This window comes from Lutra lutra, chromosome 1 (genome assembly GCF_902655055.1).
Source record: "Lutra lutra chromosome 1, mLutLut1.2, whole genome shotgun sequence".
In the NCBI taxonomy this organism is placed as follows: domain Eukaryota; kingdom Metazoa; phylum Chordata; class Mammalia; order Carnivora; family Mustelidae; genus Lutra; species Lutra lutra.
The window spans coordinates 220,660,158-220,676,301 of record NC_062278.1 but is presented as its reverse complement, the minus strand read 5'-3'; the positions used below and the strand labels follow the sequence as shown (position 1 = coordinate 220,676,301).

Sequence of the window (16,144 nt, the reverse complement as noted above, 5' to 3'; positions counted from 1 at the left end):
TACTAGACTTTAAAAATGCACTAAACTAAACGCAATGTGGCATCCTGGACTGGCCCCTTGAAACCGTGACTTTAATGTGGAAAAGCAAGTGAATAGTCACTGAGCATTACCTTTGTAACGTCTTCGAGACTCTTCTGCAAATATAGTCGGAAGTGCTTATAAAAGTGCAAAAAATGTGTGTGCGTGGCAAGCAATGCCAGGATTTGAAATATTTTCCAACGTGAAAGACGCGGGGGATGGGAGACTTTGCAGAGTCAACCTGCAGGTGGGCAGAGCTATCCAGTGCCTCTGGGACACCCATCACCCAGGCTCCTGCCTTCTCAATGCGAACGGGGTTCCTTAAGCCGGTGAACACCCGATGTCCCCCACAAATTTCCCAAACCGCTCCCACCGCAGCACATCACTGTTGAAGCCACGCGTTCTGGTGGTCATTTATCCAAGGAAGACAAAGATGGACTGAGTACAGAGGTTTCGTCCTATGCGAGGTCTAGGGTTAAACGTTTAAGATTAAAATAAAAATCTACTAGGTATATGTGCCACTTTTAACTTTTCTGAATAACCCATCCGGCTGGCGAAGACAACTTGCCCGGCAGGTGGCTTTCTTCTGCGGTTTTCCCTCGCTGGGCAGTTAAGTCCACAGGAGCAGACCGGGCAGAACTGTCCGGCTGGCAGCGCTCACGCAGCGGCCCCAGCACCACCAGACCAGAAGCGCACTCACGCGTAAGCTTACACACGCGGTCCCTGGCTGCGGAGAGCTCGCTTCGAGCAATGAGCAGCCCCACGGCCCAGTGGTCACCGCTCTGCAGAGTCCGGGTAAGAGGCCCCGTCACACCGGGTAGCCCCCTGGGCCGGAAGGGCAGACTGCGGATGTGCCTCCGTACCTGGGCCTGGCATCCGAGGATACTTCAAGATTGAGTTGAACCTTTTGCATTTCAGTATCACCAACAGTGGGGACACTGGCCCGGGGGGACCCGCTGCAGCCTGACCAGACCAAGGACGAAGTCACATGGACACACAAAGTCACCACTGTATCAAATTTATTATTCCAATGGCACGAATACAGCTGGAGGTGCTCACGGTGACCCCGCACCAAGTTTCCTGCCTTCTAGCTTCTGTCCAAAGAGAAAGGTCTACCCGCTTGTCCCTTCCCCTTTCTTTGGGAAAATCCACTACGGGCCATTTACCCAAATGAACCTCTTAATGCGTTTTTCTTTTGTGTTGTTTTTTTTTTTTTTTTGGACATTTAGGTTTCTGAAATGGAAAAAAGTGTTGAATGTCCCATCCCGCCTCCCCCACCCACACCGGCCAAGTAAGTCCCTGCTGCCAGGGCGTCTCTGCGGCCTCTGAAATCTTGGAATAAATATCTAGAGGAACGGCATCAGGCGTTCACGCGGAGTGATGGCGCCGAGTGGGCCCCAGAACCTGTCAGGTGGAGCGTCCCCGTCTGGACAGTCTCGAGGTGTCATGGAGAATGCGAGGGCTTGTTGCTGTGGTCGGTCATCAGCCGGTGCAGGGGCTGTGCAGAGTCCCACCCGGGGTGGTGGGCTGCAGGGACGGCTGCCTACAATTTGTCCAGGAAGTTGTCCAGGGCCGGGATGCCTTCCTTCAGGCCTTTGCGCTTGCGTGTTTCGGCCACCACCTGGCTGGGGCGGCTGGTGTTGTCGAAGGGATCCCCGGGCAGGATCTGCCAGTGGTCAAAAACGCACTGGGGGAAGGCCTGGCCGCCAGTGTTGGACCTCAGGTCAGCGGTGAAGCCTGTGGGGAGGCACAGGGCTCATGAGCCAGCTCAGGAGACGTGTCCCCACCACCACCGCGGCCAAGTCCGGAGGAGGTGGGGCCAACGCAGGCACACAGATCGCAGAAGTCTTAGTCAACCCAGATCCAGTCACACATTGAAACCTAACTCTGGGGCGCCTGGGTGGCTCAGAGGGTTAAGCCTCTGCCTTCAGGTCATGATCTCAGGGTCCTGGGATGGACCCCACATTGGGCTCGCTGCTCGGCAGGAAGCCTGCTTCGCCGCCTGCCTGCCTACGTGGGATCTGTATCAAATAAATAAATAAAATCTTAAAAAACAAAACAAAACAAAAAACTAACTCTGTAGCTCACCCAAGCTTTGCTCATCTGTAAGGCCATGCTGGCCATTCTTGGGAGTCCCCCTGCTCACCCACAGCATAAACCTGGGCTACAAACCAACTGCTCTGCTGGCCTTGACCTTAATGTTTCACCAAGTTACTCGTCCAAAGGTTTTCTTCCCCTGCAGAGTCACCATTTCAGGGATCTGCATGCTGAGCGGACCAATTGGTCCACAACCATGCTGCCCCATGCTGCCCCCACCGCCCGGCTGGGTGGGGCCAGGCCAGCACTTTGCAGATTCCACCCATGGCTCTCATCAGACCGGCTCCAGGCCTTGCTAGAGCCAAAGCCCCGACGTATCCTGGACCAGGTTTAACCGCCTATCAGACTACTGCTCTGTCCCGGGGCCCACCAGTCACAAGCAGCAGGTGTCTGAGGGGTGCCCCAAGCCCCCACTTACCGAAGGACTCATTGACAGGCAGGTAGGCCTTCACAACAAACATGGGGGTGCCAGCCACCTGGGACTCCTCAAAGACGTGACCCCGCTTCCTGTTCAGGACACCGTAGATGCCACCAACTACTTGTTCCGGACACTGTGAGACAAAAATGACTATTATATGCAGCTATCAGGCAAAACAGGACCTATAAAAATTAAGAGAACCCGAACTCCCTACCTGAATCTCCACCAGGTAGATGGGCTCCATAAGCCGGGGCTGGGCGGTCAGCACGCTGGCGTAGAGGCAGCGGCGGGCAGTGGGGATGATCTGGCCACCCCCGCGGTGGATGGCGTCCGCATGCAGGGTCACGTCATGGACATCGAAGCGCACACCACGCATGTTCTCCTCGCACAGAGCCCCCTGCAGAAGGAGCCAAGACCACCATCAAGGTCCTGTGTCTACTGTAGCCCCTCCTTCCAGGACGGATGCCAGTGCTACACCAATGCCTCCAAGTCTCCACCCAGATGGACCTGCCGTGTCCTGCCCACCTCCACCGCCCTAGGATCCCCTTCGCAAAAAGCAAGTCTACTGCCTCGCTTGGCCAAGGACAGGTGACCCCAAGATACCAAAAGACTGCGAGCCTCCCTGGCTCTTCTGAGAACCCATAGCCCACTGTCCCATCCTCCGCTGGACACCCACACAGCTCCTCACCTCTTTGGTGGCCCACTGGAAGCCAGCTACCACACTGTCCTTGATCTCGTTGAGGTACTGCACACCCTTGGTGATGTCAGTGAGGACGTTGGGGCCAGTGCCGTCGGGCCCAAAGCACCAGATCTTACGGGCTTCAGCCACGTCCCACTCATACTTCTCGGCCAGATAGCGGGCCCGCTGCTTGAGTTCCTGGCGGGCAGACACTTCACCCTTGTCAATGTCCTCGGCCAGGCCATCCGGGAAGGGCCGTGCCTTCATGTACAGCCGGTTGTGCTTATTGGGGGACTTGGACAGGCAGAGCACATTCGACTCCTCACTGACGGTCTCGCGGTAGGAGACTACGGGGTCAGATTTCTGCAAAGAAGTGTGAAAGTCAGGCCTGGCAGGGACCTCCCAGGAAAACACAGGGTCCTGACCAGAATGCACAGGCGTAGCATCATGCACAAATGACAAACTCAATTCCTTGCAAAAGCAGGTAAGAGCAGGGCAGCCAACAGACCTAAGAGTGGCTACAGAAACCTAAACGATACGTTAACTTTAGAAACTTGCGTTGCAAGTTTTTATCACCTGGAAAACAACAAGTCCTTCATGATGCAACCTCAAAGACTCTGAAAACCGATGTGAACTGTTCCGAAATACTATGTTTTATTTGAAGAAACACATCAAAGAAGGACAAAAGACCCTGGACTATGCCATCTCTACTTGCCCGGCTCTGTACTGGGGACAGCAGGCCTCCCACCACCTGAGCCCAGACCCAGGCCTCACCTTGATGGGAATGCACGCATGGTCCTCCTCCAGGTCCTTTAGACAGATCTCCAGGTGCAGCTCCCCAGCCCCTGCGATGATGTGCTCCCCGGACTCCTCAATGATGCACTGCAACGGGCCCAAGAGTTAGCCCCCAGGCCCTGACCCCAGGACACTCAGGGATCCCGGGAAATTTTAGGGAATGGGTAGAAAGCAGCCAAGCTTCCCTACTGTTGGTAGAATGCAGACTTCCTAAGAACAGGGATTTCTGGTAACTCAGGGGTCACGAAAAACAGCAAGAGCTCTCATAGGTATGTCTTGTGCTGGTTCTCAGCATTACATCCCAGAGCAACCCGCTCTACAGACAACCCGCAAGAGTCTAACGTATGAAAGAAAACTTGATGATTCCCGGGCAGGAAACCCCCCTTGTCGCACAGCTGCTCTGCCAAGAAAAGTGCTCACCACACCCGGCTTTCCGAGTATCTGACTCCCCCTAACTGGCGGAGAAGCTGCCCGTAGGCCCCCCGGTAAGCGCTCCTACAGGCAGCCTTCCCCCGGGCGCAGCCTTCCCCCGGGCCCCGCACCCACCCACCTGCACCATAGGGTCCGACTTGGCCAGCCGCTTCAGACCCTCCACGAGCTTGGGAAGGTCAGCCGGGTTCTTGGCCTCCACAGCCACGCGGACCACAGGGCTCACGCTGAACTTCATCACCCGCATGTTGTGCGCGTGCTCGAACGTGGTGATGGTGCCAGTCTTCACCAGGAACTGGTCTACGCCCACCAGACCCACAATGTTCCCACAAGGCACATCTTCAATGGGCTCCACGTAACGGCCCATCATCAGGATTGTCCTGAGGGAACAAGACAAGCACCCATACACCAGAGATCCCCAAATGGCCAAACATGGCCTCCCTCGCTTCTGGAGCCTGTGGCCGTCCTGACTGCCTGAAACGGCAGTGTGAACCCGCCCCCAGAGCCTCAGGCCCTGGCTTCACCTTGCAGTCCGGGTTCCCGTGACAAGGAGTCCCCGTTCTTGCACACCCAAGCAGAAGGCTACCTGCAGATTCCCGCCTCCCCTATGGCGCTCCACACCCAATTCAAGGCTGACAGGACTGTCACAGGAACCTGAGAGCTGATGAAAGTCAAGGCCCCAAGGAGCTAGAGATCGGTCTTTCCCCTACCCCCACCCGGACTCGAGACTGGCACCAGCAGACAGGGCCTCTGGAGTCTCTGCCAGCTCTCTAGGGACATGACCAAGCTGCTGCCGCCAGCACCTCGAGCTTAGGAACATGTGTCCAAACCAAACCAGGGCTCCAACCACTGCTGCTTGGCGTGCATCATCCAGACAAACCCCTCCCTCACCTGAGTTCCTCCCTGCTCTCTGAGCCACACTACACGCTGCCACCCTCCCTGTGGGGGGAGCTTGGGACTGGTGTGGGACACAGACCTGCCTGGCATACCCAGGAGCCCCGAACACCTCACCTCTGGATAGGTTTCAGGTACAGGTCCTCCTTCTTCCCAGGGGTGTAGTTGGGCCCCATGATCCTGACCTTCAAGCCAGTGGACACCAGCCCCGAGAACACACGACCAAAGGCGTAGAAGCGACCTTTGTCAGAAGTCGGCACCATTTTGGAAATGTACATCATGAGGGGACCTTTGGGATCACAGCTTTTAATGCCTGAGGAGAAAGAAATCCCCAAAGGGAACTGTGGGACTCCCTTGCAGCTCACTCTTTCAAAACCACAACCCTAGGACTTGGCATGAGCATCGCCTTCCGGCCACCGCCACAGGCTGCTCTCAAGACCCAGCGCTCTGCAGCCAGGGCACAGATGAACCTGACATACCCATGGCTGCCTCGTCGTCCGGGGGCCCCTCGTACAAGAGCTCACAGCGGTATTTCTGGGCCGTCACGGGGGAAGGCAGATGGATGGTGATCATCTGCAGCAAAGCGTCCCCGGCGGGGAGCCAGCGGCGCATCACAGCCTGCAGCAGGGAACGCAGAACTCAGGCAAGGCCCATGGCCTTCAGAATCCCAACCTGCTCCTACCGGACAGGCCAGCACCGCAGGTCTCCTGACCGCCCGGCTGGCCATGGGGCTGGGTCCGGTGAAGCCTCCACAGCCAGCCACTGACACACCGAGGGCAGGGCCAGCAGCGCCCCCCAAAGGGCCCACCCACACTCACCTTCAGAAGCGGTTTGCCTTCTTTGTCTTTGTCTTCGCTGTCCAGCTTGATGTCCAGCTTTTCAATCAGCTTTGCCGTCTCCTCTTTCTTGAAATTCATGATTGCGTCAAACACCTGATGAGTTACACAAACAGCACGGTGGGTTTGGGAACAAAATGGGAAGCCTGTGGCTGCCTCCGTCCCAGCAATCCTAACAAACCACGGGCAAAGCGAGGACAGTGCTCCAAAAATCCCTAACAGCAGAGCTCTAAAGGTCTCGCCAGACAACCCTGGGAGAAACAGGACGGGCTCTCACGACACAAGTCTGTTCTGACACCTAAACCACAAAGGCGCTCGATTTACAAACACTGGACACTTGCTAACAAAGCTCCCACTTTTAGTCTCCCCTCCGCCCACCAATCTCAGTGGCTAGTACGTCAGAGGAGAGCCCTGGGGTCTGAACCTACCTCACCCTCCCCCAGCACCCACTTTTCAACCCAGCTCTGCCCAGCCACAGGAGGTAGGGGACAGATCCGGGAGCCACCAGGACCAAAGACAGAAAGCCCAGGGGAGGCACATCCACAACGAACTCGTTGGCTCACCTTGAAAATAGGGTCTAAGATGAGCTGGCAGAACGTCCGTGGTAGCTTCTTCCCATCGGGGCTGGTGGCTGACTTGCTGAATTTGCCATTGGCTGGATCGAAATACCTGGCAGAAAAGTATCCACCAAGTCAACTACGGCAGGACGTGGGGAGACCCAGGTGGGCAGGAGGCGCCTGTAGACCTCTGGTGGTCCCCAGCCGCATCGCCACCACTGCCCCCAGATCCCTGCTGAGGCACAGGAGTACCATGGAGCGCCCCACCCCTCCACCCCTACAGTGCTCACCGGTCACCCCACAGCTTCTTCATCATGTCCTCCACTTTCTTGGCCCGCTCAGCAGGCCCCAGCTGGCCCTCGCCCTTGGCAGCAAATTTGGCCACATACATCTCTGCAAACTGCTTCAAGGTGAAGGCCCAGCCATGGAGCCCAGACCCAAAGCCGACAGTCCCAAGTACAGGGTCGATCTGCAAGGGCGAGAAAATGCTATGAGCGGAAACAGCTGCACAGAAAGCACAAAGCCCCTGGGTACTGTGGGCCTCAGACATCCGATCTCTTCAACAGCCATCAGGTCAAAGTGAAGAAATTTTAGTCATCATTTTTAAGGCCCAACTCTGCCCCATGCCCTCTAGCATCAGGGTGTGTGAGCGCCCACCAGCCCGCAGCCCCTCAAAACCGCAGGTGAGACCCTCTTAAAAAGGCCCAAGCTCCACGGTAAACCTGCCTGCACAACCCCCCGGAGTCCCCGGGAGAGCCTTGCCTCACGCCCTCGCACCAGGAAATCCCAGCCCTTCCAGTGCGGCCAACAACTGAGACCCCTCCAAGGAAGACGAACAAAGCAGTGGAACCAGGGGCAAACAGCAAGCCAGCCAAGACCCTCCACCGCGAAACGCAAATGACCTACCATGATGTTGCCCATGGGTCCGCTCTCGCCCTCCCCATAGGTGGAGATGATGACGTTGACGTTCTCCACGATGCGCTGGAAGGTCTGGTAGAGCTCCTCGGGCTCCAGCTGCAGCTCCAGCAGCGCTCGGTCCATCTTGTTCATCATCAGCACAGGCTTGATGCGCTCGGCAATGGCCTGCCGCAGCACCGTCTCCGTCTGCACGCACACACCTGGGCACGGGCATCTCCATCAGTGGGGAGAGGGGGGGCCGGGATACCAAACCACACGTGCAGGGACCTATGCTTACCAGACACACAGTCCACCACCACCAAGGCACCGTCGGTGACACGGAGGGCGGCAGTCACCTCCGAGGAGAAGTCCACATGCCCAGGGGAATCAATGAGGTTGATGAGAAAGCCGGAGCCGTCCTTGCTCTGCTTGATAAAGTTCAAGTCGTTCTCCGAAAGCTCATAGAAGAGGGAGATAGCCCTGAGAAAATTGGGGCAAGTTGGGTGGATGGAAGCCGCACCTCTGCTGTCCTCCCCGAACGCAGGAGCACACCCAGACCTGCCCTAGGAGTCCGCACGCCCTCTTCATAGCTCTCCCTGAGGTGCTGCTTCCTCTCCTTGCTAATCGCTCCGCCCTACAGACGGATCCGACCTCCCAAGCAGAGAAGCAGCTCCGCCCTCAGCCAGGAGGGCCCACCTCCCTACCATGAGAACCAGCAGCAAACGCCCACCGGTCCAGCCCACCCATCCTGGTTCCTCTCAGGCCCAACACACCTGACCCCAAATACTGACCAGGTGACAAAACGAGACCTGAAAACCGTGGACCACCTGCCACTCTTCCCCCGCCCCCCGCTGAAGCCAGCCTCGGAACCACCCAGAGAACCTCCCCAACTGCAAACTAAGACCAACAGCCGCTCAGTCCCTGCTCGAGGTGCTCCCTCTGCCGACACCTAAGACCAAAGAGGGTCACTGAGGGGGGACACACGGCAGGACGACGCGAAGTGGCTCGATGCCAGTGGCACAAGCCCAGATTTCTCCTCACGCTGCCAAGAGCCCCGCAGTCCGGAAACGGGGAGGCCACGGGCTAAGCCCCTTCCTCTCCGAAGCGCCCCAGGCCCCAACACTGAGCCTCCCTGGGCCTCGCTGGCGGCACTTTCCCTCGCGGGACTGATCCGCCTCCTCCCTCCCAGCCGCCACAGCGCTCAGGTCATCTCTCCGGCTCCCCCCAACGCGGCAGGACTGCCTGCTGAGGGCTCCCCAAGGCTCGGACCGCCCCGCCCCACCCGCCCCAGACAGCAGCAGGCTCACGTGGATTTGATGGTGATGCAGCGCTCCTGCTCGTCCTTCCGCGTGTCCGTGAAGCGGGTCTCCCCGGCGCGGGCGGAGGCGATGATGCCGGCCTTGCACACCAGCGAGTCCGTCAGTGTGGACTTGCCGTGGTCCACGTGGGCGATGACGGACATGTTGCGGATGTTGGCCTTCTTGTCCATGATGGCCCGGATCTGGTCTACGGTGAAGTTCACCTGGGCGGGGGAGGGGAGCTCAGGCCAGCCCAGGCCGGGGGACTGGGACTCCCCCGGTGGGGGCTGCCGAAGCCAGAGCAGGAGCGCGGCCCTGGGACACCGCGCCGGCGTCTGCACGCCCCGGCTTTTGGCTGACACCCCCGTGAAGATGTCACTTGCCCAACTCCAGGAGGCGGCCGCCAAGCCAACCGCACCGACACCAGGTCCCCGGCGGGACAGCGCACGCCGAGGGCTGCGGCAACCCAGTGGCCAGCGCGGGACAGAGGACGCCCCGAAAACCCCATCCCCGCGGCCGCTCCCCACCCCCCCCAGCAAAGGTCCTCCGTACAATCCAAGGTCGCCCCTCCAGCTGGGGGCCAGACGGCGCCGCGGGCAGGCGGGGAGCTGGCGCGGTCCCCGCGGTCGCCCGCCACGACCTGCGGCCCCGCTGTCAGCCGCGCGTAGGGGACGCGCAGGGAGGGCGGCAAGCGGCCGCGACGGCCCAGCGCCGGCGCGGGAAGCCCGTCTCCGCCCCGCGCCCACCCTCGTCCTCCCACCTCCCTGCCCCCGGCGGCCCCGGCAGAAAGCCGAGCCCTGCTCGCGACCCGCGGGTTACATAAGGCGGCTCGCCCTCGCCCCGCTCCCCGCACAGCGCCCGCCATGACGACGTCTGCCACATCAGCACAACCTCCCCCCGCCCCGCCACGGCTCCAGCTCCGGCCCCAGCTCCGGCCCGGGGTCCCGCGAGGCGCCGGCGCCCCCGGAAGCGGGGAAGGGGCTCGGCGAACGGCACGACGCGCAGACATGGCGGCGGCCGCTTCCTCCCCCCCCCGCCCCCGCCGGGCCCGCCGGCGCCGCCATGTCTCTTCCATGTCCGGGCGGCCCCAGCGCTCCAGACCCGCGAGCGCCGGCCCCGCGGGGACCCCGCCGCCCTCCCAGGCCTCCAGCCGGACGCCGCTGCTCACCATGGTGGCGGATGGCGGTGGATTCTCCCAGGCAGATCCGAGCGAGGCGAGTCGCGCCGAGGATGGCAGCGACGACGGCGGAAGAGAACGTTGACGTCAACACCTGACCTTTTATAGGCAGAAGCCGGTTGGGCGGGTCATCTGACCGCGCTGCGGGGGCGGGGCGACAAGGAACGCCCCGCGCAGGCGCAAGGAAGGGCTCCTCCGGTTAACCCTTCCCGCGGCGGTACGGCCCTGGGATTTCCCCGGGCGGTGGTCGAACCAGAGCTGGGGGCAGGCCTTCGGAATGCAGTACTGAGGAGCGGTGGGCGAAAAGCGCCGCTTTAGCTGAGAATATTAATCGTGGCGGCTATCGCAGCTTGCGCAATGCCAAGCACTTCTCCTAAAAGCACTTTACAGCGTGAAGGGGTCTGTGGATTGCACGCCAGCCAATTTTCTGGTTTTGCTATTATGTAAGATGAAACCACCGAGGAAGGTGGAGCGAGAATCCTCGAGACCTCTCTGTACTATTTTTGTAACTGTCTGCCATAGAATTATTTCAGAATAAAAACCTTTTTTAAAAGCAGGTATTAATCATTTATCCCAGAAAGACAGATGGGCCATCCACTGCACCAGGAATCCTGTAAGCGTCGTCGCTGTGACAACCCACAGAACACCTGACCATCTCTCCCACTTCACCTGTGCTTACACCAGGTCCTTGGATTTCTCGTGCCTCAGTTTCTTCATCTGTAAAATGGTGTCATCGGTGCTACCTTACTGCGGGAGGGTGAGATGACAGACAAAGAGATAAGCTCTGCGCCTGACACAGCGCTCAGTACACACCAGCTATTTTGATTAGCTATCTCTGCTCTTAGTACAACATTTATTTCAGAGACGCGGTTTGCCATGTCTCAGGCACTGGGCTCAGCGCTTTCCAGGGGCAACCTCATTTTCTATTTCATTTCCTCCCTAACCAAAGGTTCACAAGTCTATTTTGCATTTGTGTCCTAATCTGACCCTAACAAACTATTGTATCTCAGATCTTTGGCTCAAGGGAGCAAATTGACATTCCATTCAGCATCTTTATTCTTTATAATGAGCCAAGTTCAATGCTTGGTACATAGTGACTTGTAGAAAGTCTTTCTTGTATCATCCATGAATGATATTCTTATTAGCACACAAACAAACAAAAAAAAACACCCCTAAGATAAATCTTCCCCTACACTCACGCTGTCAAAAAGAAAGGGACTGCATTGCTTCCCTCCCTCCTTCCCCACCTCTGGGAGAAGGGAAGATGTGCATCCTCAGAAAACAACGCACGTTGGAATCTGAACTCAAAGCCTGTGCACCCCTCCTTGCACATTTGGTGTTGTAAAGCACTGTCCAGCCCTGACAGCCTTTACACTGGGGGTTAATTCAGAGGCTCTAAGCACCAGCATCTGTGTTCATGACACATTTGATGTTAATCTTTACAAGGCAAATGTATGTGCCATTTGAAGCACACGGGGGGGGGGGGTTGTGGTTTTGTTTTGTTTTTTAAGATTTATTTATTTGACGGAAAGAGAGAGAGAGCACAAGCAGGGGGAGCAGCAGAGGGAGAGGGAGAAGGAGAAGCAGTCTCCCCCCTGGCCACAGGAATCAATCCCCAGACCTCTGGACCATGATCTGAGCTGAAGGCAGACACTTAACTGACTGAGCCACCCAGGTGCCCTCGAAGGACACATTTTCAGTGTACACTTTCCCATTCTTTTTTTTTTTTTAAGATTTTATTTATTTATTATTTGACAGACAGAGATCACAGGTAGGCAGAGAGGCAGGCAGAGAGGCAGGCAGAGAGAGGAAGGGAAGCAGGCTCCCTGCTGAGCAGAGAGCCCGATGTGGGGCTCGATCCCAGGACCCTGGGATCATGACCTGAGCCGAAGGCAGAGGCTTTAACCCGCTGAGCCACCCAGGCGCCCCATTTTCCCATTCTTAATAAATTTTATCTTTACATGGATTGACGACCTACTGCGCGCTGGGCTCCGTATCAGGCACTTCCTTGCAAATTGGGACATTTCATTGTCGAAAAGCAAAGGTTTTCATTAAAAGGGGGGTCAATTTGCTCTCAAGTGAATGAAATGCTTATGACGAAAATTCAATTTAGTGTAACTTAAACGAGCAGGGTGGACTTTAAGAAGAATAATGAGATTAAAGTCCTTCCGTCCACAGCGACCCTTCACGGAGAGGTTTTCTGTCCCACAGCTGCAGATAGGGGACCGGGCGTTGGCGGCCTACCTGTCCCCATCGCTACTCCCAGACCCACATTCAGCAGAAGCCTGGGGAAGGAATTGGGCTTCAGCAGACAGGGAAAGCAGCCACCGCCAGGTTCAGGGTCTGCAGTAATAAATACAGGCCGAGGTAAAGGGTGGGAAAGAACCAAGAGGAAAAAGTCACCTCTGCAGGGAGACTCAGCTGCGCATGCGCGAGCCCAGAGGTTGGCCCGTCCAGGAGGCGACGGCAGCGGCCCCTGCTGACCAGGGGCCGCCATTGCACGCTCCTCGGATCTGCCTTTTGATGCGCTTTGAGTGCTTACGGGATGTAGGCCACCGCCCTTTCAATCAATTAATTAACTTAATCCTCCTTCCTCCCTGGGCTTTGGCTAAGCTCCTTTGTGCTGGAGAAAACTGAGGCTCAGAGAAGTTAAGTGATTTAATGAAAGTCTCCTCCAATTAGAGCAGAACAGAGTGACTCAAGCATGGTTTACCAGTGCCTACACGTAATGAAGGGTTCTGCCCTGGGAAGGACGCGCACTCCTGCGCCTGCCACGATGCGGAGGGACCCCGAGGACACGGAGCTCAGCGAGGTCCAGAAGGACACATCCCGCAGGATCCCACTCCCAGGAGGTCCCCAGAGGAGTCCCATCTGCACAGACAGGAGATGGTGGGAGCAGGGGTGGGGCAGGGCTTTGTGGGGGCAGAGTCTCTGTGCGGGGAGATGGAAAGTTCTGGAGACAGAGGGTGGGGGTCGTTGCACAAGAGTGAGTATGTGGGGTGCCTGGGTGGCTCAGTCGCCCCACTGAGTGTCGGATTCATGATTTCAACTCAGGTCGTGATCTCAGGGTTGTGAAATCAAGCCCAGCATCAGGCTCTAAGCTCAGTACAGAGTTAGCTTGAGACTCTTTCTCACCTTAAGGCTGCTGGTTGGCTCAGCGGGTTAAGCCTTTGCCTTTGGCTCAGAGCATGATCTTAGAATCCTGGGATCAAGTCCTGCATCAGGCTCCTTGCTCGTCAGAGAGCCTGCTTCCTCTGCCTGCTCCTCCCCTGGCTTGTATGCTCTCCCCACCCCCAACAAGTAAATAAATAAAATCTTAAAAAAAAAAAGTTTTTTTTTGGTCCTTCCTTCACTGGCTGTGTGACCTTGGGCATGTTACTTAACCTCTCTGAGCTCCAGATTTTGCATGTAAAATATCTAAATATTACAGAACCTATTTTATTATGGGACTCTTGTGAGGCTTGAAGAAACTACCCAGTATACAGTATTCCCTTCTTAAGAGTTTACTCCTGTTCGGGGCACCTGGGTGGCTCAGTGGGTTAAAACCTCTGCTTTGGCTTAGGTCATGATCCCGGGGTCCTGGGATCGAGCCCCGCATTGGGCTCTCTTTTCGGCGGGGAGCCTGTTTCCCCCTCTCTCTGTGCCTGCCTCTCTGCCTACTTGTGATTTCTGCTGTAAGGTAAATTTTAAAAATCTTTTAAAAAAAATAGAGTTTACTCCTGTTTAAAACAAAAAAAAAAGGATTTACTCCTGTTATAGGTTACATTGTGTCCCCCCCACACCACCAAAATAATATACTTAAGTCCTAATCCCCAGTACCTAGGAATTGGATTATATTTGGAGATAAGGGTTTTAATGGGGTAATGTGATGAGGTCATGGTGGGAGGCCTGCTTCTCCCTCTGCCTCTGCTCCTCCACCCACTTGTGCCCCCCCTAATAAATAAATAAAATCTTTAAAAAAAAAGAAACTTCAATCACAGGTTAATGTTTTAACACTACTTTCTGTTAACACCGATTTAAAAAAATCAAAATGAATGCATAAATGTCCATGAGGAACAAGACATGAAATTTTTTTTTTTTTTAAGATTTTATTTACTTATTTGAGGGATGCCTGGGTGGCTCAGTGGGTTAAGCCTCTGCCTTTGGCTCAGGTCATGATCCCAGGGTCCTGGGACCAAGCCCTGAATCGGGCTCTCTGCTCCACGGGGAGCCTGCTTCCTCCTCTGTCTCTTCCTGCCTCTCTACTTGTGATCTCTGTCTGTCAGAAAAATAAATAAAATCTTAAAAAAAAAGATTTTATTTACTTATTTGAGAGAGAGAGAGAGATCGCGCAAGAGAACATGAGCAGGAGGTCATGACCGGAGCCGAAGGCAGATGGTTAACCAATTGAGCCACCCAGGTGCCCCAAGACATCACGTTTATACGCCAAGACAGAACCCATAGTCCGGATTTTTCTCTTCGCCCCGGGTCCAGCATGGCTAGCAAGTAGGCCTTCAGCGTGCCCTTGGGCAAGACGGCACGCGTTGCCTTCAAGTCCCGAGAAAGTAGTGTTGTGCTGCATTCTCCCCAAGCAGCCTCAGGGACAGACAGACTGCACCCCAGGGACAGACAGACTGCACTCTAGGGAGGGTCCGGCAAGCCAGTTTAGGGAAATCTGGCAAAGCTAAGTGGTGAGAACAGCCGTTCCAGGGCAAAGCCCGTGTGCAGGGTCACTGAACTCTGCAGAGGCTTTAAGGAAATAAGACGGCCTTGTTTCTAACCCTTCGGAGGGGTTTCGCCCATGGGTGATGCCCCAGGTTACAGAGGCTTACAGTGAGAGTCTGGGAGGACGAGTTAAGGTGACTGCCTCCTCATCTTCCGGGCCCCAGTTCTGTGAGGACACCCACCAGGCCCTTGGGGCTTTGATTAGAGCCCTTGGGGCTTTGATTAGAGCCCTTGGCCAACTGTTTTGCATTTCTTTGTCTTTAACCTGCCCCTAGGACCTCCAGCCGGGGGACTTTCCAGAGCCCCCAATCCACCCATCCGTTGTGCAGCCATATTTTTGTCTGGAATTCTTCACAACCCTCAGACCGGGAGCTCCTAGGTATTTTTCGGTTATCTTCTGGGAGAGTCCCTCCCTGCCCTCGGGGAGCTGACTAGCTGGAGGAAATAGTCGATCAAATATTTCCCCAAATTGAAGTTTTCAGACTGGACTTGGAGGGATAGATAGACTGGGCAAAGGAGATAGCAGAACAGGGCAGGGGTAGGGTCTAGCCTGGAGGATCAGGGAGGGCTGCCTGGAGGATCAAGGAGGGCTGCCTGGAGGAGGTGACTCTTTTTTTTTTTTAAAGATTTTATTTATTTATCTGACAGACAGAGATCACAAGTAGGTGGAGTGGCAGGCAGAGAGAGAGAGGAGGAAGCAGGCTCCCCGCTGAGCAGAGAGCCAGATGCAGGGCTCCATTCCAGGACCCTGAGATCATGACCTGAGCCAAAGGCAGAGGCTTAACTCACTGAACCACCCAGGCGCCCCAAAGAGGTGGCTCTTAAAACTGTTTCCTGCGGGATGCTTGGGTGGCTCAAGTTGGTAAAGCCTCTGCCTGCAGCATGGGTCGTGATCCCAGGGTCCTGGAATCGAGTTCCACATCAGGCTCCTTCCTTTGTTTGCTGCTTTCCCCCCATCCCCCGCCCCCGTCCACTTGTGCTCTCTCTGACAAATAAATAAATGAAATCTTTACAAAGACAAAAAACAAAAAACTGTTACCCATGAGATGAGAAAGACTTCAATGAGCAAAAGTGGTTTTATTTATTTATTTGAGAGAGAGAGAGAGAGAGAGAGAGAGCAGGAGCAGAGGGGAGGAGCAGATGGAGAGTGAGAAGAAGGGTTCCCTGACCAGAAAGAAGGCAGACGCTTCCCTGACTGAGCCACCCAGGTGCCCTTGTTGACTTCTACTTTTTTTTTTAAAGATTTTATTTATTTATTTGACAGAGGGAGAGGGAACAAAGCAGGGGGAGTGGGAGAGGGAGAAGCAGGCTACCCTCTGAGCAGAGAGCCTGATGTGGGGCTCGA

The 16,144-nt window shown here is 56.0% G+C and overlaps 1 protein-coding gene and 1 non-coding gene across 2 annotated transcripts; both read right to left on the bottom strand.

The window, feature by feature from the left end:
• Positions 1 to 1,020: 1,020 nt before the first annotated feature.
• On the bottom strand, positions 1,021 to 10,235 carry EEF2 (eukaryotic translation elongation factor 2). The gene is made up of 15 exons (XM_047706088.1): positions 10,087 to 10,235; positions 8,928 to 9,142; positions 7,919 to 8,100; positions 7,630 to 7,841; positions 7,014 to 7,192; positions 6,730 to 6,835; positions 6,149 to 6,262; positions 5,810 to 5,948; positions 5,448 to 5,643; positions 4,558 to 4,816; positions 3,987 to 4,094; positions 3,222 to 3,575; positions 2,748 to 2,930; positions 2,534 to 2,666; positions 1,021 to 1,755 (listed from the first exon to the last, which is right to left on the bottom strand). The coding sequence occupies exons 1-15, from the start codon at positions 10,087 to 10,089 to the stop codon at positions 1,562 to 1,564; spliced, it is 2,577 nt and encodes an 858-aa protein (XP_047562044.1). The 5' UTR covers positions 10,090 to 10,235; the 3' UTR covers positions 1,021 to 1,561.
• On the bottom strand, positions 7,264 to 7,328 carry LOC125090119 (small nucleolar RNA SNORD37). The gene has a single exon (XR_007124208.1). It is a non-coding gene; the product is annotated as a small nucleolar RNA SNORD37 (small nucleolar RNA).
• Positions 10,236 to 16,144: the final 5,909 nt, after the last annotated feature.

Coding starts and splice junctions, on each gene's coding strand:
- EEF2 (XM_047706088.1), bottom strand. Junction 8,101..8,927: donor TGCATCACCATCAAATCCAC/GTGAGCCTGCTG, acceptor CAATTTTCTCAG/GGCTATCTCCCTCTTCTATG. Junction 7,193..7,629: donor GACCCATGGGCAACATCATG/GTAGGTCATTTG, acceptor TCGCCCTTGCAG/ATCGACCCTGTACTTGGGAC.